A 25,873-nucleotide genomic window follows, 5' to 3' on the forward strand; every position below is an offset into this window, starting at 1 on the left:
CGGTATGTCATTCAGCTCGCCCATAGTGTGCCGATGAACCTAAAGCATTAGATCTGAGTGGCTTCAGCTCAGTATCTCAAAAGTAAGAAAGTCACAAAGTGAGATGGCATTGAATGCCAATAGTGATGAGGGCGAGCGAACTGCAACTCTAGCAGCCATACACTGTCGGAGCTGTGCAGATATGTGTGGATTAGTAATACTACTGCGTGGACATCGAGGAGGCAACTCGCCCAGAGATCTGAATGCATATGCGGGGCAACAGCCGTCCTCACATGCATCTCCGTGTTGAGCCCATCTTCAATGCAACACGTCATCGGGGATCTCTACACACCTAATTCATCATATCCTTGTACAGACTTGTTGCGGAGAAGCTATTCTGATAAATATGGCGGTCAACTCACCGCGTTTTGACGGCTGAGTCAACCAACTTCGTTCTTCAAAGTTGTGCATTGATACCTTTTATTTCTAAGGGACAGGTTTTGCGATATTTACAGCAATTATTGGAATATGCATATTCCCTGGGTATTCTTTTGCGCCTTGGCACTTGTAAATGCCGGAAACATCAGCTTCATCTCTGATCCGGGAGTTTATGGTCCGCAATTGGAGATAGAGCACGCATACTACGGACAGTGGCCCACAGGTGATTGAGAGACCGGGGCATATCGTGGATAGTCTAGCACTGACATGATGCAGGTATTGCGGTGTCCAGCACAGGAAGGAAATTCTCAAACTTTCCGGGAGGTCAGTAGTACGGTTTGAACATTGATCGTGACTAAACAAAGCAGGACTGGATCCGGCAAATACTTACAATGGGTCAAACGATGTCTTCACAGTAGCGGAGCTCACATCTCTCACTGGGGAGAGTGCTTATCCATCATTAGGGATGAACCACCCCCCTGGAGGTGCGATCAATTATACCACCCATCCTCCAAGTCAGTACACTCACTAAAAACTGAGACACTCTACTGATACGGACAAGCTGGGGCCAATTATCAAGACTACCTCATAGGCGTACAGTCCGTAGTCATTGATTCCCTCGACCGCCTTTGGATATTAGACACAGGGCGTGTGTTGACTCCGGATGGAAGCTCCCTCGTGTATGCGTCGTTCGGAGGGCCGAAGCTCATTGGTGTGGATCTCAACACAAACAGGGTCTTCAAGACTATTCTGTTTCCATCGACGGTTGCGTATCCAGATAGCTATCTCAATGATGTTCGGTTCGATCTGCGCCCTGATGTGTCAGAATCTGGCGAAGGTATCGCGTACATTACGGATAGCAGCTCAGAGGGCCGCAACGCCATCATCATCGTTGATCTTGGATCAGGAGAAAGCTGGAGGCATCTCGAGCTCACAAAGTGGGTTCGATCACAAAATCAGTTTCTACCTTTCATTTGGGGCCAGCCGATATATTATGCGCAGGCAAGTAGACCAGTCTCATACTGGCCGCTTGGATCAGATGGGATAGCCCTGTCTGCTGATGGCGAAAGGCTATATTGGGGTCCATTGGGCTCTCGATATCTGTACAGCGTTCCGACCGTGCTTTTGCGAAAACAGGATCCGACCAGTGAGCTCCTCACCCAGCAGGGCGTGACGAGTCATGGAGAGAAGGGTGCAAGTGATGGTTTCGAGACCGACTCAAACGGGTTCATATATGTTGGAAACAATGAGGCAAACTCTGTAAATCTATTCAACCCCAAGAACGGGACAACTACCCCTTTCGTTCGAGATCCTCGAATAAACTGGGTCGATACTAGTAAGGCAATCCTATGTTAACTTAAGATCACAAAAGCTGACTTTGGCAGTGTCTATTGCAACAGATGGCTACCTTTATTTCACCGTCAATCAAATCAACCTGGCTCCAGCTTCATATCCAGGAACAGATAGGAGGGTAAGGCCCTTTGCCTTGTTCAAAGCCCTCCTTCCGGGTGGAGGCACTAAAGTTCAATTGGAATAGGGTTGCTATGCCGTGTAGCTTTCGACTGAATTACAAGTACTGTCCTTGGCTTCAAACATGCACCACCTCTAGCCTTTCTCTGACGAAACCGGAAGTTTGCTGGTTTGAACTGAAGATGGCTAATAAATGTGACCGGTCAAGTAAATTTTATTGGTAGAGCAGAAGACAGTCATATGGTACTTCGAATCTAGAGACCATTGCACTGAAATTCTGTCTTGCCTAACTATGAATCGAAAGAATGTTGAATGAGTGGCTGGGACTGTTCATTTTTTTCAGTCCCTCCAAAAGTTTCCCACTTCTCCGTTTTGGTCCGTTTGCCCACAGTCATGTCAGTCATTTAGGAGCCCCTGTCATATGAGTACGCAGCCCAGTTTCCTCGGACGCAGCCACTTCTGACAGCTGTGGCTCCCGAGTTGCAGTTGCTGTCAGTGTAGACCGTGACTGTAGGTCGGCAAAGTTAGTATCGGAGAGTAATACGGAGGTACGTAATTGTGTGACTTACAGATGAAACCAGAGTCTCTGGCGACACTTTGCACGCTCTTGGTGTTGGGAATCGCGACGCAACCACCGCTCCCGTTAGCAGGCGGCGTGACAGTGGAAATAGCACAGTTCGTGCTACAATCGTTACCAGTGCATGTCCTGAGTGATCCGTTCGCAGCAACAAGTTGGGCGATTGTTGCCAGGGAGGTGATAATGATGGTGGTCTTCATCTTGATGGGGCTTTTGGCAGGGAAATGTTTCAGCGAGGTGAATCAGGCTGATGCTTGCTGGATAACAACTACACAACTGCAGCGGGCGAATTGCTTACTTTATAGTTTCTAGACTGAGCTCTCATTTGAAGTGATTCTGCACTGCTGTGTCATTGAAGATGGCATGCGGAATGGTGCATACTAGGCGAGTGTGGATGGCGTCAGACGCAGATTTACTATTTTCATTGATTACAAAGCTAACAAGCCGACTATTTCGGGCAAATGTAGCTTCGCTGACAACTAGGTTCTAGAATCAAACTACATCATCGGGTTGCTCTGATGCAGCTTGCAGTTCAATACATCAAGTCATCCTTGGTCTTGTTTCCAAATCCCATTAGCCACCATACTGTTGCTTGAGATAAGCAGCTGACAGAACTTGGCAATCTTACAAGGCTGGTTGAGTCAAAACTGACGCTGACATGCATAATGAGCTCTCAGAAGAACTAGGTAGCAGTGATTCATTAAGCGCCAAGTAAACCATAGCCTATTGATTAGGCGTCGAACGAGGCATTTCCGAACCTCACATACTCTACAAAAGGTTATCCCGAAGCCCCCTGTAGGGATTGGCTGACGGGTTCTTGTATATCCTATGCAATGTCCTCCAATTGTCCAATCTCACACAACCTGTGAAATGTCCACAGTATTTTGGTAGCTGCGGGAATTCGGCAATTCGGCAATCTTCTTCACGTTACTACCGCTCTTCTCTTTGGTGAAATGTTGGTTTGAGAAACGCCTCCCTTTGCGCGCTCCATCCGGGGCATGACGCTTGGAGCAACGCATTCTGTATACATGCGTGGCGCAACGGCTCTGACATCGCAATCAAATTGATGGTAGTGAGCGAGCTGACTGTATCGGATACTCGATTTAGCGGTTCATTTCAACATTATCTTTTTGTTGCAGTCTGTGAACATAAACCAGCCCAGCCAGACTTTCGCCATTAGGCTACGGTGAACACACTTGAGATCGGTTACGGTGTACTTAGCGAGTCCCTAAACTTAGAGCCGCATTCGGCTAAAGGGATTACGCTCACTTCTTTCTCCATTTACAACTATCGTCTAAGGATCATGGGAGTAGCCTACGATGCTGCTCTAGTCCATATATTTACAGGTTTATGAGAGTTTCCAATCCTGTACGGCCTATTCCACTGCTATTCTGTCGCGCACTATGATCATCTTCCTTAATAGTCCTTTTTCCTCTTCCTTGTGGTTTATGCAGGTTTACAGCATCATGCCTACGCTCTTTATTACCAATGGAAAGAAGTCGGCCTTTGGGTGACACACTCTCCGCCTGATCTTCGTAATAAGCCAGATAATAGTCGCTTGTGGCCACGCATTTCTTCCACTGTTTTCAATGGGACACTCGGGGCCTATCATGTCATCGCGATCGCCCAATACGGATCTCGACGCCTGGCTCAGGTTCCGACCTCTACGCGAGTTCTAGAAGCTTTATTATTAATGACTTCGATTCTCATGTTGATGGGATGGTGGTTGGATGCACGGGAACCGGCACTGACGCGCAGTGCAATATGTGCTGCAACCGTACTTTGCACTTCTAGCGAGTGGCGACGTTTTGGAATACATTTACAGAAGCGGCATAGAATACTGCTTGAGCCTTGACGATGCAAAATCAAGTTTTAGTGAACACTCAAGATTTCAATTATCTGGAGCGTTACAACAGTGTGAAACAACGCTATGGTGTATGGTCGTAAGAAACCTGAAAGATGGCAATGGAGAAATGCGGGTTGAGGAAGGAACCAAGGCTGTAGCGAGAAATATCTGAGGATCTGGCGAACAGCTATCTGCACGATAAAGAGACAGGAGCTGGTTCCTACAGAAGCCGAAAGAAGTATAGCCCACCGAGATTCATTTCAGAGAAGACGAAGTGTTTAGCACGAGGTTTAGTTGCATTTAACTTTAAACCCCAACTGTGCGCGTAAGCCCGAGGCTGAACTATTCTCAGTGCCATTAGCATATTCGCCCGTTATGTACAAGTTACATAAGTCTAGTGTCGGGGTCACTTTGACAGAGAGCCGGCGAGATGGTTGTGGGGCTGTGGAAGGGTGCTGACGGTGATTACGAATGTGGTGGCTGTGCATAGCAGTGTTTGCCTAAGCTGAGATATCACCGCCCCTGTTCAACGCTTTATCGACCTTGACTGACAACATCTTCCGACTATGCAAGTCCGCATGGTACTTCTGCGCGACCGAAATTTTCTTCACTATGGATCCACTGATGGATGTTGAGGTTAAGCAAGTCTTTTGTGTCTACCCGATCAGCGGAAACTACACCATTTACCAAAGGACACTTTTCTGGGTCGCTTTGGCATTTGCACTGCTGGGCCAAACGCACGGATGGTTGGCAGCGTCAGCTTTTGGGTTCGCCGTTACGTACTCAACTACAGCAGCCGTCCACGGATTCATACTGGCATTCCAGGGAGAGGTCCAATGTGATGGAGACATTTTTGTTGTTGACGCCATCATCACACGGGCTCTCCACATATCTATAATATGCGCGCTCATCTGCCCACGCCTATTCAACAAAAGCCTCGCTCTACTTGTCAACGGCTGGTTCTTATTGCTCGGTGCCAGCCACATGGCATTAGCATTCAACACGCCGAGGCTCATTTCCAAGGCATCTAGCTCGCTTGTATTATCCTATCGGAACGAAGACGGATCCTGGCATGACCCTTGTGCTGATATGCGCATGCCTACAATGTTCCGGGGAATCTCTGGAGATTCTATGAGCCCCGTACTTTGGGGCTACACCACCATTACCAACGCGTCACTCCTCCAACTCAGCGCTGACAGCGACGTCATTTCAATGCCAAGCCCTGAAAGGCCGGGGGCGGTTGCCGGTTATATGCTTCTCGAAAGTATCAAGGTTTCCTTGTTAATGGCCCCAGTTCTACAAGCAACCCTTGTTGATCGTCGCTCTTCTAGAAACGACGTTTTCCTGCGGCTACTTTCAAAACGAGTTGTCTATCAAACTTCCGACTTCAGTAGATCAGGTCCAGTTCTTGCAACAGTACTGGTACGTCTTCTGCAGGTTCGTTGGTTTTTGCTACAGTGCGTGCCCGCCTTGAACATTCTGGACTTTCCATTGCGATTCACCACCCGTGTACTATGCGGATACTTTAAAATTCGAACTTTAAAGATAGAAGATCTGTCATTCAAGGAAACCCGTATAACCCAGGCGAGATACCAAGCTGCAAAGTATATCGCCATGTCATTTTATGCGATTGTCATGTTGGGTCATGTGCTATGGATGCCGGTATTTTTGCAAATGACAACTAGCCACGAAGGATGGCTCAAGGATGTCCCCGAATCAGAGACTTTCCGGGCGGTCGGACAATGGTCGTCCTGGCTCACTTTATGCCTGGCACTTACTACCGCAATCGTCAACCGCCTGCTGAATTTGGATACCAGGGAAGGCTCGGCATCGTTGGAATCTTGGATCCAACAACATCACCTGAACGTTATCTACTCTCAGGTCCGCAATTGGTGCTCTGATGAGTGGATAGAGACGAAAGATTGGTGGGCCAACCCAGGAAAGCGTGGAATAAATCACCTCAAAGCTGCAGTACCCGACGACGATAGTCAGGACATGTTCTCAACGAAACTGCTCCAAGCATTAACATTGTTTGAGGCAAATCGAAAGGGTGACGTTCTACCTGCACCAGTACCTATACACATGCAGCCGTTCTTTGGACGACGACCTCAAGAGAAAATGGATTAAAAATAGAGTAGGTATGACGCTATAGACTTTGAAGTATAGAGGGTAACAAGTCTGGAGAAAGGGACGAAGGTTTCGGAAATCTCACGATATACATAGTCACTGGGTTTGATCACAATCTTGCCGTGACACATAAGTACGCTTAGTGCAGGTTGAAGGTGCGGAGCATGGCAGCAAAGCCTCAGGCGGGGCATGATGTCGCTTGAGCCTAGTGCATAGAGACTTTACCTCTTTCTTATGATCGAGGTTCCTGACCGTAAACGACGCCATATTTGTAAAGAAAGAGCGGGGGAATGGGGTTTCGCAAATTTCGTTTGTTATAGCCCTCGTCACACCTTGGGCAGGTTTTCAGACTCTGCAGGCTGTAATAGGATGCTCTGGACATCTTGGCTAGGTCATGCACGGAAAGCTGTGGCCGAGGGCCAATATGCAGCAACGATACAGCTCCAAGGAGAATCCTTGTCGCGGCCATTTTTGGGGGGGGGCATAGCGAGGATATTTACGTCCCAACCCGCGAGGTTTACGATTACACTATCTGATTCACACAATCAGGTCATATGGGAAGATAATTGGTCTTTAATTATCAATACTATAAGTCGTTATACACTGACCGAAATTTGGTCGCCGTTCCACATAAAGTGTTCATGTTCTTCATCAGTCCGTCCCAGCCATTATACCATATTCATACAGTCGATTTAGATCCCGTAGCTCTTGAAGCCCTTGTCCTGTTGCTGGCCTCCCGTAACTCCGCCCACCGTACTGCCAACCTGGTTGCCTACACCGCCGACAGTTCGGCCGACTCCTTCTGTTGTTTGACCAACGGCGTTACCCAGGCCCTGAGTAGTTTGGTTCAAGCCCTTGCCGAGGCCCTGGGTTGTGTTGCCGACGGCACCAGTGACTCCTCCGAGGAGACCGCCCTGGCCCTTTGCTTGCTCGCCTCCGGTGAGGACGTTGTCAACGCCGCCCAAGACACCGCCGAGGAGACCACCGTTGTTGTTCGACATTTTGATGAGGTAGTGTTTGTGGGTTTATTTGGGGGGCTTAGTGTAGAGTTGATTGGTGGGCTTGAGGATTTACACTTCTTGATGGTTGAAGTTTGATGATTCTGCTAGAGGAAACTCTCCATCCCCTCGGCGCTTTCTCAATGTCTTATATATTGACAAGGCTCTGCCATATGACAGCCAAACAGCCACATGCTATGACGTTATTAGTGATATGATATCATATTTAGGGGGCCCTTCGTTTCGAGACAGTTGTGGCCCTGGTGGGGGCTGACGAGAGGTGTGGATGGTGCATGTGGCTAAGTAAAAAACCGGTTCGAAACAGCCAGGGTCTTGCCCGTCCTCCAATCAGCGGCCATAGATTGATTGCTCCAAGGGATCGGGACAATCCTGGCATGGGGTAAAGTGGATCCCACAAAGCCGTTGATATGCAGTCTAGGCTCGCTCTACCCACCGGCGACGTCAAAGGTCCTATCAGCTACCGATAGGATTTTGAGAGAAGAGGGATGATCAGGAAGCTAAGTGCATGCCGTGATCTCCAGGGTATCCATCTCATCTCTCTAATCGCGCGGCTAGCTGCCGGCGTACCATGGTCGAGGACCCCTATCGCTGGCTGGCAAGGATCGTGCAGCAAGTTAGGCTTCACCCCACGAGTTCTCCGGGCTCGTCTGATATGATGACTCGTGTAGCCGCACACTAATCGGGCAGAGTGGAAGTGATACCAGGATACTTGTACGCGTACACAGAATTCAGGTTTGAACGGTATTGACTGTAAATGGTGCAGTCTCTCTTGTCACCTGGTCGGTCAAGCCGGTTTTGTATCTATATTACTTAAGGAGGTGATAGCCAGAATAGTCAGTGGCCAAACAAATGAACCATATGAATGACCAAGCGAGTGCGGACGCAAGAACGGGTATCTTCTCTATTAGCTGCATGGCTGTGGCTGGACATGGTGTCTTGCTAAAAGCTGCAAGTACTTGTGGAGTATGCGTTCGGCAAGTCGGCTTACCAGTCACGGGCACGCTCGGGGCTTTCATTATGCGGCAGCCCAAAGCACTTGCTTTGATTATGACGTATGGGTGCATGTACCCGCGATCTAACTGAACCATGGGATGCATACTATGGCGTTCCGAGTGTTGATGGTCGTTGATGAGCAAAGCCCAATCTGACGGCGTCTACCAGCGGCGCAAGCCTTGGACATGAATGGTATGATGGTCATGGATCCGAGCAGCTCCATTCAATTGCAGCGCTGATGACTTCATAGGGAGCGCGCGAAACGTCGGCTGCATAGCAGATATCGTGGCCAAGGCTGTGCTGTATGCACAAGCGTGAGGCAACCAGCCCCTTTTTTCTTTCCCGCCCTACATTCTACTCTCCCTCTTTTCCGCAAATCGAGCGAACAAGAAGACACATATCAAGGTTAATCTAAATGTCTTCTTGAATTTAGTGGGATACGTTTCATTCTTTGCTGATCAGCTATTTACGGCTATCTACAAGTCACGTCAGGTGGCTTCGAGTCCCCACAGGCTTAACCCTAAGTATCTGCGTCACAACGATCATCGGACTGTAAGAAGCAGGCTCAATGAAAGGAAATTTCGCGATAAACAAAGCATTGAAAGCTGTCAAGGCTGTGTTGCCGTAGTGAAATTATTATCTGCTACTTATCTTTCATAGCTTCGTAACGTTACCGACTGATAGCTAGACTGTGGTCACTTGTTGCAAAACTCTCCGAGTATTATTCCTCTGAAATCCATCATTGAGTCAGCGGTTTCCAACGCATTGGCATTCAACCTTGTCTTAGCCCAAATTACCATGTTCTATCAGGTGCGAACTTCACGTCTTCTCCATAATAATTAAAATCTCTATGTATTGGGTCTGCAGCTTCAGATAAGCGTTTCAATGGGAATAGCTAGAAGATATTTGGAAACAGCTTTCATCATAATTCAGTCAGCTATGCGACAATAACTGCCACCGAAGCGACAGCATGGACATTGTCCGCACGAAACGGTCCGAGCAGTCGTTCATAACTCCCACCGGCCTTTCCCCCTTGCAGAAGTGGGATTCAACGATTCCCATGTCGTCAGGTTCATTACCTGAACACCTGGAACTTTATTAGTTTCGCCAGACTATATTTACAGAATAGGTCAGTACATAGGCACTCACCCCAACCTTCCAGTTCGGCGATTGCGCTCGCTTTTGCCTCATCCGACGTCGTCTCCGTTGCGTCCTCGATCAGAATCACCTCGAATCCGAATTTGATACCATCAATAGACGTGCCCCGAACGCAGGCGTTTGTGATCAGACCCGTGACCACGATCGTCTCGATACTGTGAAGCAGTAGCTCAGAATGCAGCGTCGTAAACTGGTGGTATTGGTTGTCGCCAAATGCGGAGTACGAATCCACGGAATGGTTCTGTGCTTTCTTGATGTAGTTCACAGGCGTCCGGAAGCCTTCCAGGTAATGCAGGCGCGTTTGCACGCCAGTTTCAATCTCGGCTCCCCAGGTCTCAGGCACACAGTGATTTGGATACAAGGCCTGTGTTTCGATCTTACTATTGGTGTCAAGGAACGTGATATTGATTGAGTCGCCTGCGCCCGGGTGCGTAGCAGCGAACGATACGTGGTCGATTGGATGCCAGTCTTGAGAGGCAACTATGAATGGCCACTCATGGCTGTCTAGGAGCTGATAGATCTTGGGTAGGATCTTTGGGGCCCTCGGACTGCCCAGAGAGCCTGTGATGAAATCGTTCTGGACATCAACAATCACTAGTGCTGTGTGTTTGTGAATCCTACTTGAAAACTGCTCCTGGATCAGTGCTGTTCCTTTGTGTGCATCCACGGATCAGAGACTGGACTAGCTCACCGGCACGCCCTCGATAGTACTTGCCAAGCCCAGGAGCCATAGTGGAATGTGTTGGAACATGGTCAAAACTCTCAATTATGATACCTTCGCAACGCGAGTGATTACAGCGCAAGGGCTGCTCGCACAATGCGGGGTGGCTCTGTAGAAAAGTGTACTTTATATCGTCGCTTGCGGTAATTCCGGGATGCAGCACCCCTGCCTCCGTACGGACCTTATCACCAGTATGCCTGCAGCTCTATCTTCGGCGGAGTATCTACCGCGGCACTTGCCGAGCTCCGATGGTGCTGGCGCCATCTTCTGCCGACCACCGCAACTGATATGCTTACTGCTTCATCGTTTGCTTGAAGTTGTGCAGAAAATGCGCGACTCTTCTTGATGCGGGGGTCAGCAGTCGCTAGATAAATCTACCTTTGAGCCGCTAACTAGCTCTGACTTTGGGTGAAGTTTGGTCTCACTTGAACTGTACCACAGGCCGCGAGAATAGCACCCCGAGACTCTCTTAGGCCTCGAAATTCAATCATCGCATATCATGGTAGAACACTCATGACAAGGACATTCCGCTGTCCCATTTTTCGAAAGTAATCAAGTTTAATTGATTTCATTTATCAGCTAGCCAGAGGATTCAAATCCTGAAGTGGGCATAGGGCTTACATCGACAGCAGGGGTTGATACCAGCCACCATACCTCAACACCACTGCTGAGTGCTGTCCATTCATGATGCAGCAAGGCTCGAGCCAGACGGATGCGATACATGGATGGGAAGTCTGATCCCCAAGCGTCAAAACACTATTCTCCGTGTAATTCAATGGAAAGTCGCCTACCATGCCGCCGAAGACAGTCTTGATCACGGGATGTGGCCCCAGGGGCATTGGCCGAGCTCTAGCAACTGAGTTCCAGCTTCGCGGTCATCGTGTGATTGCATCGGGACTCAACGAGTCTCTGCTTGCACCGCTCAAGGATATGGGAATGGATACGGTGCCCATGGACGTGACGTTGGAGTCGTCCATCGAGAACGCCGCATCCCAAGTCGCCCGACTCGCCGACGGGAAGCTCGACATCCTGATCAACAACGCCGGCGTGATGCACATCATGCCCTTCGCCGACACGTCTCTCGCAGATGTGCGTCGCGTTTTCAACGTCAATGTTCTAGGCGTAGTCGCTGTGACGCAGGCGTTCTTGCCGCTGCTCATGGCTGACGTTGCAGCGTCGACTGACGACGGTGCGCAGCGTAGCATTGTGGCCAACCTGGGCAGCGTGAATGAGGTCTTCTGCCCGCCGTTTTTCTCAGCGTACAACGCGTCAAAGGCGGCTGTCGAGGCGCTGGGGAGGACCATGCGCCGCGAGCTGGCGCCGCTGGGCGTCAAGGTTGTCACACTGAAGACGGGCAGTGTACGGTCGGATCTGTTCGCCAATGCCACCGGCCCGCTGCGCCTACCAGACGGCAGTCTGTATGAGCCTGTTAGGGGGTGGGTGGAGGAGCGTGGGATGTTGGATAGGGGTGGGTTTGTGGAGGCGGACGAATATGCGCGGAAGGTAGTCGATGAGCTGCTCCGGCCCCGAGTGAGGAGTGTGATCTGGGCCGGAGGTCTGGCGCTGTTGGCGTGGTTCCTGAGTTGGCTTGGCTGGGAGGACATGATGGACGGAGAGATGATCAAGGGAAATGGACTGATCAAGATCAAGCGTTCATGAGTTGATTTACGTCAAGGTTCATTCCTACCTTCTAAGCCACTGGTTCCTGAAGAACCGAAAAGAATAGCCGCGCTACAAGAATGATAACAACATCAGCTAAACTAAAATCCCTGTGAAGCTGATCGTCGTTCGTCAACTTTATATATTGTGTTGTCCTAAGAACTATAACGTAGTAAGGACTGCTGAAAGTATGTACAAGAAATCTGTGGCTATGGAGCGTTTAAGCCATTCTGAGGCTCTGGGGGCGCTTTCTCCCGCAGCTGGAGCGGGTAGACGAGCTGGCAGTTGCAGCGGATGAAGCTGCTGGCACGCTCGGAGCTTTGCTAACGGAAGATGGGGTGCCTGCTGCCGTCGACAACGGTGTGGCCTTGACCACTGGAGAAGAAGTTCTACTCGAAGTAGCGGGTTTGACAATGGACGCAAGGCTTGACTGAGTGCTCGTAGCAGGTGTGGAAGCAGCAGCCGCGACATTGGACGTCTTAATCGCATCCGCAGCCTTGTTGCCGACGGATGCAGAAGCGCCAAGGATGGCACTGATGGGCTGCTTACCAGGGAAGAAGGAGGCTGGCATGTTTGGGACGGGAATCGAAGTACTCAAGCCGAGTCCAGCAGTAAGCTCAGAAGCCATCGTGGAGTAGGAGCCACCAGAAGATGCGGTGATGGTCTGAGTAGTGGTATACGCAGTGTGGGAGCTGCCTTCATTGAGGCAAGCACCTGATCCGTACGCGTTCTGACAACCGTACAGAACTTTGTTGCCCGTCTCGGTCCAAACAGAGAAATCCTCGACTGTGATGTCCGTGCAGGGAACCTTGGCAGGGCAGTTCATCTTGATGGGACCACGCTGGACTCCGTTGGAGGCAGTTCCAGTCCACCCACTGAAACTGATGTTGGAATATGAAATACCATCACCAGCCACCGGATCCATACTGCTCCATGCCGTATCCAGGTCAATGGTATAGGCATTGCTGTGGCCCATAAAGTCCTTGAAAGCCAGATTGGACACCTTGCCGTCTCCTCCGTTAGATTTGATCATAAACATCTGGTTTGCGTGATGGGTATAGACAGATCTATATTCGACATTGCTAACGGCGACGCCCGAGCCCAATGATCCCATAGCACAACCGCCGGACCAGTTGCAGTGGATCTGTTCGACCAAGATATGGTCTGAAGGGCTCTTCACCGTTACGCACTCATCCTTGTTGGTAACCTCGATGTCGTGAACCCAAATGTTGGTGCTCCAGACGTCGATGCCATCGAGACCACCACGGTTGCCACCTCTGACGATCATGTTGTAGAGTTCGCCGTTGGTGCAAGTATCAAGAGACAAATGGAAAGCGGGCGAGTCAACAAGAGCAATGTCGTGAACGGAGAAGTCGGTGCACTTGTAGAATCGCAGAATACGAGGCCCGTAGGTGTTGCTCTTGTGGAACTCGTAACCATAGCCCTGGATGGCACCCTTGGAGTTTGCCGAGTAGAACTCCAAGTCCTTGCTGTCTCGGATCATGATCATGTTGCCTCCGGCTGTTCCAGTTCGATAAATGGTTCCTTCTAGGTTGATCGAAACACCCGCGCCGTTCTTGAGGGTCACCCAAGTGCCCAGACCGTAGTCGCCTTCCGGAATGTAGACCTGACCACCAGTCTTGCAAGCATCCCACGCGGCTTGGATCGCGGCACCGTTATCGGCGGTGGCACTGGCTTTACCGCCATAGTCCATAATATTGCATACTTTCACAGCTGCCTTGGCGGATGAAGATGTGGTCGGCCCAACTGAACCAGACAGTTGAGCGGACACAGGGAGAATGTAGATGGCTGTCGCCAATAGACCAGCAAGGAAGGCAGCCATGATGAGGAATGTATTTGAAGAAAGCGGGAAAGGGAACGAGTGAAAATGTGCCAACAAGTGGCTTGCGAAAAAGAATGAACGTATTGAATAGAGAAACAACAGAAGTTGGCAGAGGGAAGAGTGTGCTGTGAGTACTTACCGGGAACTAAATATGCTTGGCCTTAACGTCCGGGACCTTGCCGTCAGGTCCACAGATCCGACAGTGGACCTTGTAGTAAGAAAGAAAATGGTTATATCGACGCATCGTATCCATAGATGGCATGGAATCTCTTAGGTAGACACAAGGTGCCCTTGCACACATCGTGGTAGTCACTTTCTTTTCCGTGGGTGGGTGGGTAAGATTATGGACAGGGATTTGCTCCCTGGCGAATGGCGAGAGTTCCTGGTTTCAGTGTTTCACGGTTCAGCCCGCGGATAAACAACGTCGACGATCGCTGTAATCAAAATCGCAAAGTATCGTTGCAGAGAACTCTGGCTGAAGGGGGAGAAGAATGGTGAGGGCAGCCCCCCACTACTCTGTACATGTGTTGCGCCGTCCTATGTAGGCAAGCTGGCATCCAGGAATGTTGAGCGGTGTTGGACGCGGCCAAAATCCTGGGGATCGAAGACCCAAGTCGATAGGCGAACGGTGGGCTTGAGCCTCCTCGGTAAGCGGCGGCCATACTGCACCGTTTGGGCTGATCACACCAGGGTTTGCATGTCGCTTTCATCTACCTGAGAGTCGGGGCTTCACGAGGTCGCTGGGATGTTTCCCTCGCCTTCATCAACCCGAGAGAAATTTAAGGAGTTCAGTCCCCTGGCTCCCCGCGACTAATGCTAGCGCCCGGTGTCCCAACGGGCCCAGGCCGAGTTCAGATGGAAGAATAACCGGATCAGGCGCAACAGAAATTGGTTAGTTCCGCAAACAACTTGATCCAAAGAGAAAGCTAGCTTTGCCTCCTTGGCTTGATATCTGATCATTCCTCCACTTAAGCAAGTAATACCATGCCGGGACTTTGGCGTTGTACATGGGGCCAGGCTGTTGAGCCGCATCGCAACACCGCTGGAGGTGTTTGTGGTCTGTGCCATCCTAGGTGTCAACCAACTGCCAGCGGTGGGGCGATCTTGCTCAGGTTAGTTGGTGTTTCAGCCGTCGTCCAGCAAGCAAGGGTTCCGTGGCTTCCGTCATCGCAAAGCTGCTGTCATCAGGCCAGTTTGACGTGTTGCATTGAACGCCGAGTTGCGTGTAAAATCGTTCGTTCCCATCGCGTCGGCGTCGGCCTGCAGCTCGCTTTGCTCCGGTACATCGGGCTTCTTCCGGGGACTTGGCCTGCGCCGTTCCGTCTCGCCCATTCGGGGAGGACCCATTTATCCGGCAGCAATGTCGTGGCCATACCAGTTCTTGGACCTCACATCCGCCGAGAAGCAAGAGCGCCGTCTCGCCTTGGATCGCTATGCTGCCCTCGCCCAACTCTCGGCACTTCTGCCGGTGGTGGTCTTTCTGCTGCTGCGTGTTGGCAGCTGGGTTGTAGGAAGACTTTCCTCGCGAGGCGTTGCCTACGACGCTGTTCCCAACTCCCCTGCTGCAAAGCATGAGGAGGCGAGGACGTCAGCCTCGCTATCAGCAAGAGCCAGGAGACTGGTTTGGTGGCTGACCGACGACTTTGTCTTGTTCAGACAGAACTGGGGTCGTAGAGACCAGTTGCTTTTCGGAGCTGCCTGGACACTATGGCTCCTATTCCTCTGTGTTCACGGAACTGGAAATGGTAAGCCTCTTATAACACTGCTTATGTGTATTTTCCGAAGCCTCGGCCAAATCCATCCACTCTCCCCTCGTAACATTACCTGGCGGTGGGAGCATTCGCTAATCTTGTTTAGACTATTTTCATCTCACCAAAAGGTTTGGTGCCATCGCAGCAGCACAGTTTCCCGTGCAATATCTTTTAGCCCTCAAATACCTGAACCCTGTTGCTTTCGCTTTCCGGTCGTCTCATGAGGAGGTCAACAGATGGCATCGAGCCTTGGGGCGCATCATCTACATTCTGCTCTGCCTGCACGGGATGTTCTACCTCAACTACTATGTTCAGAGTGGGGTTCTTACCCAACGTCTGCTATCGTCTCTGGTAGTGATCCTAGGTGTCAGCTCCTTGTTTGGTATGACGCTTCTGAATACGACGGCACTATCCATGGTACGACAGTACTCTTATCGGGTTTTCTTCATCACACACCTGCTGGTCGCCTTAGCACTGCCGCCCGCCATTTTCTTTCACGTACGACACGCCAGAGTCTACATGATTGAGTCGCTAGTCTTTTTTATCCTGGACCTCGCACTGCGTAAGATGCATACAGCCATGGCCGAAGCTACCTTGGAGCTCATCCCCGGTACCAACCTCATCAAGATCGTTAGCAAGGTCCCACAGCGCTTCGCCGCGAGATTCGACTTCCCTGGCTCCCATGTCTACCTTAGCATCCCGGCAGCGTCCAGGCCGATTTCTAATCGTGCGTCGCCGTCGCATATGCTCTATGAATTCCTGTTCAACCCATTCACGGTCGCGTCGATAAATGAGGAGACACACGAGCTTACTCTAGTAGCTCGCCAGCTAAAAGGCCCCATGACGCAAACGTTGGGGAGTCTTGCCAACTCTTGGGCCTCGGGAACTAAAATCCCCCTGACTATTGAAGGCCCTTACGGTATTTCCAGATACTTCCCTAGCTTTGCTAGAATCCAGACCGATAGGGTATTACTGGTTGCGGGAGGTGTTGGGGCAACTTTTATCGTGCCGATCTATCAACAAATCATTGGAGAGAACCCAGCTGCCCATGTCGACATGATATGGGCTGTCCGAGAAGCTGGAGAAGCAACTTGGACTTCCTCTGGCCTAGAGAAGACCGTTCTCGATGATGAGAGAATCCAGCTTTTCCTCACAGGTAACGTGTTTGACTCCGATGCGGGAACCGGGAGTTCCAGTGCTGTGAATGGGGAGATTGAACTTGAGAATATAAGAAGTGATCGAAGACGCAGTAAGCGCTCCCCAGGGAATGACCACAAGCGGCCAGACCTACAGCAGGTTGTCAATCGAGTCTTCAGGCAAGGGCACGCAGATCGAGTTGCCGTCCTTGTATGTGGACCAGATAGCATGGCCAGGGAGCTCAGGCAATACGTCGGAGTCTGGGTCAAGAAAGGCAGGAACGTATATTTTCACAACGAAAACTTCTCTTGGTAGAGATGTGCAGATACAAGTGGCATGCGCCTCATACTGTAATAGAACACAATAGATTAAGCGCGTCAAATTCCTGTGAATCATTATTTCCTTCCTGTCTCCCACATGCAAGGGACACCGAGGCATGACACGCGCAACACAGCGACAATCTACTTGACTCCTGCGCGCCAATAAACGAGCTACGGCGAGTTACATGCTCATCAACTCCATTTGGTGCATCTATAACGCCCGAAACGTCAGATCTAGATCAATCACCGTCCGAAGGACTCATGTCCTCATTCCAGTCTTCTGTGAGCCTGAGCCTTCTTGCCTCCGCCTCCTGCCGCTGAATCTCCTTGAGCCGCGCAACGCGCTCTTCATGGTAGGCCTTCTGGTACTCTCTCATGCGATCCTCGATTGACTGTGTGGCGGACGTTTTGCCTTTGGCCTTCGTTCTCGATGAGGCATCCATTGCTACCCTTCTGGCTGCTGATCGCATCGGCTCGTCTGGGTTCTCTGGTTCGTAATTTGCAGCCTGCGTAGCGGCAGGCGGATCACTGGGATCTGTAACTGTAGACTGAAAGTCAGAGGCAGACTCTTCTGGGCAGAACGGGAGACCTACGCTCCTTCTTTTGGTCCTTCTTGTCAGTTCTAGGCTTCTTTCTGGGACGCATCGCGGCAAGACTTTCTGCGGACAACTACTGCCAGTGGTCAAGAGCTATGAAAAGTGCAGCAGGTTCAATTGACTAGCCCCCGAGGGACTTTCTCAAACATGAAAACTACGTCTCTACAATGTCTAGTGGCTCACTAACAGCAGAGACACCTAGCCCGCATCAACAAAGAAGTAGAACTAAGCAAGGAGCATGCGTCGATAAATTTGGACGAAAACGTAGACAAAGGAATCTCATAAGTCCGCTTGTATGTTCTCCTATTGCTAAGTATATACTGTATGTAATGACGCATTGACTCATGACTGGACATGCCAGCTTCAAGGCGGAGATAATTTCGCTTTGCAGATAACTACACACTACATCTGGATTAACATTCTCTGACTAAATACTACTTGTGCATTATCAGAAGCCTCCCAAGGATATAGCTTTTTACTTTGTCAGTTGTTGTGACCAAACTTGTGGTCCTTGCGCAGTCTTACTGCGTATGACTTATGGAGGAATCACACATGTCCAAATTCTTTTTTTGGAGCACTTATGAATTCTAAACGGTTTTTCTAATGTCGCCCTTGTAGTGGTTGATAATAAGAGCATATATAATTAACACGCATTTGATTGTTTCCCGATAGCTGTATTTTCTCGTGGTAAATCTAAGCATGCTATTGCATTCTCCAAAACCCAAACACGTCATCTATCACATAGGCAGTCTTTCCTTCCTTCATCGCTATCTACGGGTCAACTATTTCTTGATAGACTGATCCATCGCAACTTGATCCAGAATCTTTGCAAGATCTGTGTCGTGGGTGTCCCCGCCAATAATACCCTTGACCCAGAGGCCTCTAGGGCGGAAAACGGCATTGAAAGGCAATGGCCTGACAGCGAAACCCTCAGTATTCGCCATCGGATCGATGGCAACCTTCTCCCCAGACTCTGTAGTGGCAAGCTCAACATCAAAGGCCCACAAAATCCGGGCCACGGCTATGAACAAGGCATTGCGCGCAATATGCTGACCGGTACACACGCGCCTCCCAAACCCGAATCCAGGCGTGTACATGTCCTTGATGCCGTTCAGGGTCTTCGATTCCTTGTCTCCCTCACTACACAACCATCTTTCAGGTATGAATGTATCCGGGTTCGGCCCATACACAGACTCGTCTCTACCAATCCCCCAATGGTTGGCTATGACAAGAGACCCAGCTGGGATTCGGTAGCCGAGGTATTCATCATCCTTCGACCCGCTATATCTGTGGGGTACACCGCCAGGTACAACTGGTCGCCAGCGCATTGCTTCGTGGACGATCGCTTGGATATAGGTAAGCCGGGGCATGTCTTCAAACTGCGGCAGCCTGTCTCTCCCAACCACATCATCTAGTATCTTCCATGCCTTCAGTACGAAAGCTTTATCTTCTGTGAGCCATGCGACAATCAACCAGCCGAGGGTCATTGTCGTTGTATCGAGCGCAGCATCTGCAAGAATACCGAGGTCGAAGGCGAGCTCCTCGGTCGACATGTCCTTGGCCTCTTTGCTAACTTTCATGGCCTTGGTAAAATTCCATCCAGGGTTCGCAAGCCCCTGTTTCATGTTTCCGACATGTAGATTGCGCTCGAGCTGCCAGAGAGCTTCGCCGATTTTCTTCCAGGGCGCGCAGAAGGAAGGAAGATAGTTGAGAACCGGATACAGGTCGACCAAATGTGCGCCCATCTGGATGTTCTTTATTGCCTCTATCTGCACGTACTTGGCATGGACGATTTCCCTCTCATTCCCGGTTCTGAGCCGGTAGCCGTATAGCAAGGCATAGACTGTGCTGGCTGTCATGCGCTCAAACCAATGATTGCAATCCGTACCTTTCGCCCCATTACTGTCGAAAGCGGAGAGGAGGTCAAAGAGCAGTTGCTTGGACTCCAGATCCTGCAAGGGGCGATACGTATTGGCAGCGCGTGGGTTCAGTAGAGGCGACTCCATGCGTTGATGAAGCAAGTAATCGCGGTTGTATGGCCGCAGTAGTATATGGAGCCCTCGGGTGCCAATCTCGCCTGCAACCACCAAACGTGCTCGATCCGAGTATTGTGCGCCGCGGCGGGAGAGAAGGCCTAGCGCTGTTTCCAAGGTATTCAACACGATCACTGGCTGGCCTCCCAGGTTCAGATACACGATTGGGCCATGTTCCTTGCCCCATTGGTGGTACCGAAGCCATGGTTGGTGTTGCGGCACTTGGGTGATGTTCCCTAACAAGGGAAGACCGGAAGGGCCAGGTGGGAGAGGATTAGATCCACGTCGCAAATATGCGACCAGCTGCTTCAGAATGAGAGCGAGGACCAGACCAATGCCCACGTGAACAAATTGAATCGCCGCCATTGCTACGGACCTTGCAACGCTATACGAGAGTGAGCTTCAAGGAGGAAGATTAAAATTGACTCAAGATGGTCATGCAATTAGGGGATGGGGGTAAGGAAGCCCGTCGCCACAAACTCTCGGCACCGATGAGGCATGCCCCCATGCCAAATGGATAGCATACTGGTGCCCAGTACTATCTCATACTCCACCTCATGACCCGCTACCCACGAATTTCTCCACGCCGATGTGACACGCAAAGGTTGGCCGCCTATCATGAACGCCGCCAGAAAATTATGCATGCCAACCCATATGTATACTGACGCAATGGGTTAGACACATAGATGATCGTTTCAAACCGGGGAAGGGCAGGGGCGGGGTTCATACAATACGAACTGTGCTTCTGGTACAGGGGTCAATGGTGCGAAATGCTGAGCGACTATGTAATTGGTACGATGTGTAAGCGACCGCTCACTAAGGCTCGCAATCAGTCTCATATGGTCACCGAATGAGGGATGACGCATAGATCCAAAGCTCAGCGAATTTTTTCGTCGAATAAGAGACTCTAGTCGGCTTGAGACTCTGATATGTATAGTCTGTAGATAGTTCAAAAGAAACGCCACACGGCACTGGGCGATGCGCGCACACACACACCAGCGGGCCTCTCCTCCCAACTCCCAAATGTTTGGCATACGGGAAGAGTCACATATAATTATAATTATAGAACACGGGGGTCGAACCTTTCTACGTTATTCTGTTGTAGTATCTTTGAACTCCAAATGTAAGGCAGGTTAGAGTCAAACTGGTGAGTTATACGTGGTAAGCTCCAGCCTTATCGGAGGCATAAACTGAGAACACAGGAAGATCAATCCTTGCTTGGAATGTGTTTTGAAGGAACTGGACTTTGATATAAGGCCGTGCGGTCGTCGGCTAGCCGATCGTGACTCCTCTAATATGTATATCTAAATGTTGGGACACCTTCCAAGACAATTTTACCCGAATTTGCTAGTCTGTTCGCGAAATAAAAATGTACCGAAAAGGCCGCAATAATAGCGATGATGAGGATGTGCGATCCTATTGATACCCAAACCGCCGTCATGTAGCGAGGAGCCTCGTCATTCCTCACAATGAAGCTTCCCGCAATACCTCCTGCCCCATTCATCGCTGTCACAGTGGCTGCGGTGAACACCCTTTTCCACTGGCCTGTGATGTTGTTGGCTTGGTATGTGCTGAGTGCAGCCCAGTTGCTGATGTAAGCCCCGGTAGCCAAGAAGGTACCGACGTAGCGCACCGTGACCTGTTCCGTGAAACCAAGCATGCAAAAGCCGACGATGAGGCAGATACTGTTGAAGACGATCACCGGCCCACGTAGACGAAGTTTGTCCCCTATCACAGAGGATATGATGACGGGAACGACTGCGTAGTAATAGGGCGGCGCGGATAGCAAGATTGACTGGTTCTCACTAAATCCCATACCACTTTGCAAGATGATTGGCAAGAAGTATGACAGGGATGTCGAAACAAGATTGAGCAAGAAGAAAAGACATGCGAAGGCATAAACCTTAGGGTCGCCAGCATGGACCAGTACCTTGCCCCATGAAAAGGGTTCAGGGTAGACATCGTGTCGGTCCTTGCTGATCCTCGATACAGCAAGTTTCTGCTCTTCCTTGGTCAGAAACCACAAAGACTTGTCAGCATTCTCTGGAAAGTCGACCATCCAGAAATACGTGATAATGCCAATCACCATTGAGATGAGGCCCTGCACGAGGAACATAAACTGCCAGCCTTTGAGCCCCGTACGACCGTCGAGTTGATTGAGGCCGTAGTTGACAATCGACCCTGTTGCTAGAATCACGATCTCCCCAGACTGCAGAAATGCGAAACGAGTCTGCTGTTCTCGACGTGGGACCCAAGCGGACAGCAGAATCAAAAGGCCGGGGTATATTCCCGACATGGCCATGCCGAGAAGCACTCGCAGTGCAATCATTTCTTTCCACTATATCATTGAATGTCAGTTTTGTTACAGGAAGGTGCTTTGTACGAGTGTAATTCGCTTGTTGGTGCTAGTTGCGGCAGATAATGGCGCCCGATCATACTCACATTACGGACAAATGCTGAGCACATGGTAATGAGCCCAAATGCAAATGTGATTAGCGAAAACCATAGCCGCGGACCAAACGTTCGGACGGCGATAGTAGAAGGCAGCTGGAAAGCAATGCTAGAAATCGTGAAGATGAAAATGCTAACGCTGTATCGGTTGCCGGTCAGATCCAGATCCGAGATCATTGACGTGACGCTGGCCGAACTGATAACGCCAGAATCCAGCAGATTCAACGAGCACAGGATTCCAGCTATTGTGCAGAGCCGGAGGTCAATCTTGGCACGGAGCCGGCGCTCCAAAGCCTTGGTCTCGTCACTGTAGTTCTCCTCATCATCCGCCTCCGTGATGATCGGGGCTGTCTCCCCACCGACGGCGGGCTTCGTCGGAGTTGGGTCTGGCATGACTACGGCTGCGGGATCTGAGGAGGTGGCCATCCTTAGACGGTCGGCGTTGCCCCTCGAACCTTATGAAGGTCTCCCTGTGTGGATGATGCTTACACAATAGCAGCCCGCCAGCCCGCCAGCTCGAATTATTAATGATCGGTAAGTCTTGTGGAATCGGCGGAAACTGTTAGAATTACCGAAATCGGGTGCGAGACCCGTTGTGCCATTGTCGCCACTAGCCACGTCTGGTTAGAGGCCGCTCAAGGCGCACGGGGACGCTGCTAAAATTGACATGCATAATGGATCTAGCCTAGATCAAGGCTTATCTTCTCCGATCTGTTCGCCTTCGTTCGGGGTCCTGCGAGTCACCAATCATCGAGTAGTAGGAACAGTCATACTTGGTAAGAATTCTGCTAATGAGTCCGTAGCAATATATCCGGGTAAGTACACCAGTCTTCCTGCAATCTGTGTCTAGACTATGAGAAACGCTGGTCACCCCTCTACTGCGTAGCTTCAATCCTCCAATGGCTTCGCATGTCATGATGTTGCCATCAGCAATAACAGCACGGGTGAACCATTCCAGCAGACCAACTTCTCAGAATGCATTGCATGCTCTCGATGTCCACCAAAATCCAGGTAAGGCAGAATGGTGCTGACAGCTCGGTTATGGTGCATGCTGTCTCAGGGCCAGTCGCCAAAATCGTCTTGTTCGTCAGAATATCCTCGTCTTGGACGAGTCTCCTCTTGGAACCGTTCTTTACCCGTGATTATGCTTCGGGTCTCCGGGGTTGCATAGAAAGGCCCCTGGGCCCTGTTTCGATTCGTCCGTGGAGGGCCTACCGGTGTCTTCGGCAGGGTTCTACCGGGCTCAACCGTACGAGGGATACAGCGAGAGTTCACTGATTGAAACTCACCCACTGGTGCTTCGACTGATCGGTGGTTTATTGAAACGCTCTGTTCCTCGTTCAGGAGCTGCGATATCCCCACCCGTGGGATTGGCGCGAACAGCCGCTCATCAAACAACTCCTGCGCATCGTTGGCCTGCTCATTGACCTGGCTATTATCTTCCCGAGTTCCTTCCGCCATTATTTGCTTATCAGAAGCCGATGGGCCCAGTTGTGATTCTGAAGATTGGATGTTAACTGCGACTCCCCTGGCTGGCATTCTGCCCAGTAGACGTCTTGGGGTGACAGCCAGACTCTTGTCTTGCCTTTTTTCCTTCTTCAATGCGATTAGCGCTCTCTCCTCCGAAGCCCACATCTTTTGACGAAAGACCTTGGTATGTTTCGGTCGTTTGTATGGGTGTTGTAATCTCTGGGCGGCTATTCTATCCTCAGTCGGGGACGAAGGAACCACGATGGGAAGCATCGCAGTTCCATGCGGGATTTTCGGACTGATTCTACCAGAAGATGCATCAGACTGCTCGGCAGACGTGGAAATCGGTGTACCCAAAACAATACCCGGCGTACTTGCTCTAGAGAAGTCCTCAATTTTGTCTTCGCCTTGGCGCTGGAAAGTGAAGGAGGATCCGCATTCGGCGTATGCATTATGGGATATATGTTGAGGTCGAATGGAGGTAGATCTGTGATACGTCATGTCGATAGCTTCGTCTCTGTAGTCTTCTTCTGGCTCCGATTCACCATCTTCCTCGTCTGGACTAACACTGTTGCACGAATCGCCGAATTTGATCTGTTCACCTTTGTCCATCATGGAGTCTGCCTTTGTGAATGGTCTAAAAGTCATTTCCTCTGCGCCACTGAGTGTCGACGGGTCATTCATATCGATTTGTATCTCCATGTGCTCCACGGATTGCATGATATCATCATTGGTGGCGTCCCATTCGCCATCTGTATCACTTCCAGAGTCCTCAGCAATCTCCCTCAGATCAGCCTGATGGGCAAGAAGGAAATTCCTTTTTTTGATGGCCGCCAGGACTAATGACATGCTTTCACGGTAACATACTTCGAAGCTCACCCCCGTGACTTTCGTAAGTGCTCGAAGAAATCGCGCACAGCTCTCACACGGTGGCTGATTGATTTCGATCTTCGTCTCTCTGGAATCACCAAGAGATGCATGGGCCAGCTCCCGAAGATTTCTGGCAAAGTACGTGGCTGAAGGGTATCGCTTGTTGGGCACCGGCTTCAAGACGGCCAGCAATGCGTAGCAATACCAGACCGCCAGCTGACATTCAACGTGGCATGCGAAGAAAATACCTTTTCTGCTTTCTGGTACTTTTCCTGGCCGGTAGCCCTGATCATTGCCGAAATGTCTGAACTTGAATCCGATGGTCGGTGCGACTCTTCGGAGTACTATCTTCGTCCACTTCGAACCCTGAAGGAGACCTGTGGTCTGCGATACGTCATTCTTCTTCCAGCCTGAGACTGCGAACGCGAGTGGGGAATGATCCATTTGCTTTCGAATGAACCCAATTGTCTTCAGTCTCGGATCGATACCTGGTGTCTTGATGTATGCTAAGCGCAGATAGGCCTCGAACCCAACGGAGTTGGTGCGGAAAACAATCCCACCACTTGCTGACCCAGGCTCTACTTGGCGAGGAATGGCTGGACTAGTTAGCAGCTCGGTGATGGCACGACGACCTTCGTTTGCGCCATGCTTCTCGATGAAGCCATGCCCCGCCAACACCTGTCGCCTCAGGCTGTTGAAAAGGCTTGTCCCGGCATACGCGATGACCTTGCGTCGATATAGGTCGGCAGCTTCCACATTGGCCCGATGCTCTCGAAGGAGCACGAACACTTCCACATGCCCCATGAGAGCCGCCAACATGATCGGGGTTTCTCCTAGTGCTGTTCTAGCCTCAATGATCTCCCTGTTGGGAAGGAGCGTGTCTAAACCCTGGAAATCACCCTTGAGACACACGATATGTATCTCCTCGAGATCCATCTCCTCGAGCGAGCTTACCTCAACCCGAACCATGGCGAGCGCTGGAAACTCGCGAGTTTTGTGTGTGGTGATCAAGCGTTTGCGGTCAGCGTCGACCATGTGAGTAGAGTGCGGGTGGGGGGAGGCGGAGGCTTGTACGAGCGAGGACAACAGTACCAGAACGGCTGCTTCCTGTCCAAGAATAATATGTGACGGCTGACTAGTGTGATATAATTGAAGTGTAGAATGAACGTGGGTGAAGATGCGAGTGTTTTCACGTCGAGTTTCTCTGGCAGAAATATTGATACGGAAGTAAGGCAAGTTGAGATACTGCGGGCGGAGGGTGGATGCTAACCTTGACAAAATGGTGTCTATGAGGATCGGTGGACCGATTGTTGTACGCGGGGATGTTATTGTTCATTTGAAGTTTTCAACCAGCCACAATAAGCATGCCTGTCCATGATACCTCACATCTGTAGCTTTTTTGTACGTACGCCTCT

The 25,873-nt window shown here is 50.5% G+C and overlaps 12 protein-coding genes across 12 annotated transcripts; 4 read left to right on the forward strand and 8 right to left on the reverse strand.

Annotated features, from left to right (window-relative positions):
• Nucleotides 1–507: 507 nt before the first annotated feature.
• JN550_000696 (uncharacterized protein) lies at nucleotides 508–1,954 on the forward strand (the record flags this gene model as incomplete). The annotated part of the gene is made up of 5 exons (XM_049318762.1): nucleotides 508–640; nucleotides 694–741; nucleotides 786–902; nucleotides 980–1,753; nucleotides 1,803–1,954. 5 exons carry the CDS (start codon nucleotides 508–510, stop codon nucleotides 1,952–1,954), a joined length of 1,224 nt encoding a protein of 407 aa, XP_049177985.1.
• Nucleotides 1,955–2,291: 337 nt separating this feature from the next.
• Nucleotides 2,292–2,664, reverse strand: JN550_000697 (uncharacterized protein; the record flags this gene model as incomplete). Its single annotated transcript, XM_049318773.1, has 2 exons — nucleotides 2,292–2,395; nucleotides 2,457–2,664. 2 exons carry the CDS (start codon nucleotides 2,662–2,664, stop codon nucleotides 2,292–2,294), a joined length of 312 nt encoding a protein of 103 aa, XP_049177986.1.
• A 2,258-nt stretch (nucleotides 2,665–4,922) lies between these two features.
• JN550_000698 (uncharacterized protein) lies at nucleotides 4,923–6,437 on the forward strand (the record flags this gene model as incomplete). The annotated part of the gene is made up of 1 exon (XM_049318784.1): nucleotides 4,923–6,437. One exon carries the CDS (start codon nucleotides 4,923–4,925, stop codon nucleotides 6,435–6,437), a length of 1,515 nt encoding a protein of 504 aa, XP_049177987.1.
• Nucleotides 6,438–7,129: 692 nt separating this feature from the next.
• Nucleotides 7,130–7,438, reverse strand: JN550_000699 (uncharacterized protein; the record flags this gene model as incomplete). The annotated part of the gene is made up of 1 exon (XM_049318794.1): nucleotides 7,130–7,438. One exon carries the CDS (start codon nucleotides 7,436–7,438, stop codon nucleotides 7,130–7,132), a length of 309 nt encoding a protein of 102 aa, XP_049177988.1.
• A 1,880-nt stretch (nucleotides 7,439–9,318) lies between these two features.
• Nucleotides 9,319–10,338, reverse strand: JN550_000700 (uncharacterized protein; the record flags this gene model as incomplete). The annotated part of the gene is made up of 3 exons (XM_049318805.1): nucleotides 9,319–9,365; nucleotides 9,599–10,201; nucleotides 10,299–10,338. The coding sequence occupies 3 exons, from the start codon at nucleotides 10,336–10,338 to the stop codon at nucleotides 9,319–9,321; spliced, it is 690 nt and encodes a 229-aa protein (XP_049177989.1).
• Nucleotides 10,339–11,120: 782 nt separating this feature from the next.
• JN550_000701 (uncharacterized protein) lies at nucleotides 11,121–11,987 on the forward strand (the record flags this gene model as incomplete). Its single annotated transcript, XM_049318816.1, has 1 exon — nucleotides 11,121–11,987. One exon carries the CDS (start codon nucleotides 11,121–11,123, stop codon nucleotides 11,985–11,987), a length of 867 nt encoding a protein of 288 aa, XP_049177990.1.
• A 220-nt stretch (nucleotides 11,988–12,207) lies between these two features.
• JN550_000702 (uncharacterized protein) lies at nucleotides 12,208–13,830 on the reverse strand (the record flags this gene model as incomplete). Its single annotated transcript, XM_049318827.1, has 1 exon — nucleotides 12,208–13,830. One exon carries the CDS (start codon nucleotides 13,828–13,830, stop codon nucleotides 12,208–12,210), a length of 1,623 nt encoding a protein of 540 aa, XP_049177991.1.
• A 1,360-nt stretch (nucleotides 13,831–15,190) lies between these two features.
• On the forward strand, nucleotides 15,191–17,033 carry JN550_000703 (uncharacterized protein; the record flags this gene model as incomplete). Its single annotated transcript, XM_049318838.1, has 2 exons — nucleotides 15,191–15,575; nucleotides 15,688–17,033. The coding sequence occupies 2 exons, from the start codon at nucleotides 15,191–15,193 to the stop codon at nucleotides 17,031–17,033; spliced, it is 1,731 nt and encodes a 576-aa protein (XP_049177992.1).
• Nucleotides 17,034–17,277: 244 nt separating this feature from the next.
• Nucleotides 17,278–17,683, reverse strand: JN550_000704 (uncharacterized protein; the record flags this gene model as incomplete). The annotated part of the gene is made up of 2 exons (XM_049318849.1): nucleotides 17,278–17,579; nucleotides 17,632–17,683. 2 exons carry the CDS (start codon nucleotides 17,681–17,683, stop codon nucleotides 17,278–17,280), a joined length of 354 nt encoding a protein of 117 aa, XP_049177993.1.
• Nucleotides 17,684–18,416: 733 nt separating this feature from the next.
• JN550_000705 (uncharacterized protein) lies at nucleotides 18,417–20,033 on the reverse strand (the record flags this gene model as incomplete). Its single annotated transcript, XM_049318860.1, has 1 exon — nucleotides 18,417–20,033. One exon carries the CDS (start codon nucleotides 20,031–20,033, stop codon nucleotides 18,417–18,419), a length of 1,617 nt encoding a protein of 538 aa, XP_049177994.1.
• A 925-nt stretch (nucleotides 20,034–20,958) lies between these two features.
• Nucleotides 20,959–22,544, reverse strand: JN550_000706 (uncharacterized protein; the record flags this gene model as incomplete). The annotated part of the gene is made up of 2 exons (XM_049318872.1): nucleotides 20,959–22,005; nucleotides 22,110–22,544. 2 exons carry the CDS (start codon nucleotides 22,542–22,544, stop codon nucleotides 20,959–20,961), a joined length of 1,482 nt encoding a protein of 493 aa, XP_049177995.1.
• A 630-nt stretch (nucleotides 22,545–23,174) lies between these two features.
• JN550_000707 (uncharacterized protein) lies at nucleotides 23,175–25,493 on the reverse strand (the record flags this gene model as incomplete). Its single annotated transcript, XM_049318883.1, has 1 exon — nucleotides 23,175–25,493. The coding sequence occupies one exon, from the start codon at nucleotides 25,491–25,493 to the stop codon at nucleotides 23,175–23,177; it is 2,319 nt and encodes a 772-aa protein (XP_049177996.1).
• Nucleotides 25,494–25,873: the final 380 nt, after the last annotated feature.

This window comes from Neoarthrinium moseri, assembly GCF_022829205.1.
Source record: "Neoarthrinium moseri strain CBS 164.80 chromosome Unknown scaffold1_Wmoseri_CBS_16480, whole genome shotgun sequence".
NCBI lineage: Eukaryota > Fungi > Ascomycota > Sordariomycetes > Amphisphaeriales > Apiosporaceae > Neoarthrinium > Neoarthrinium moseri.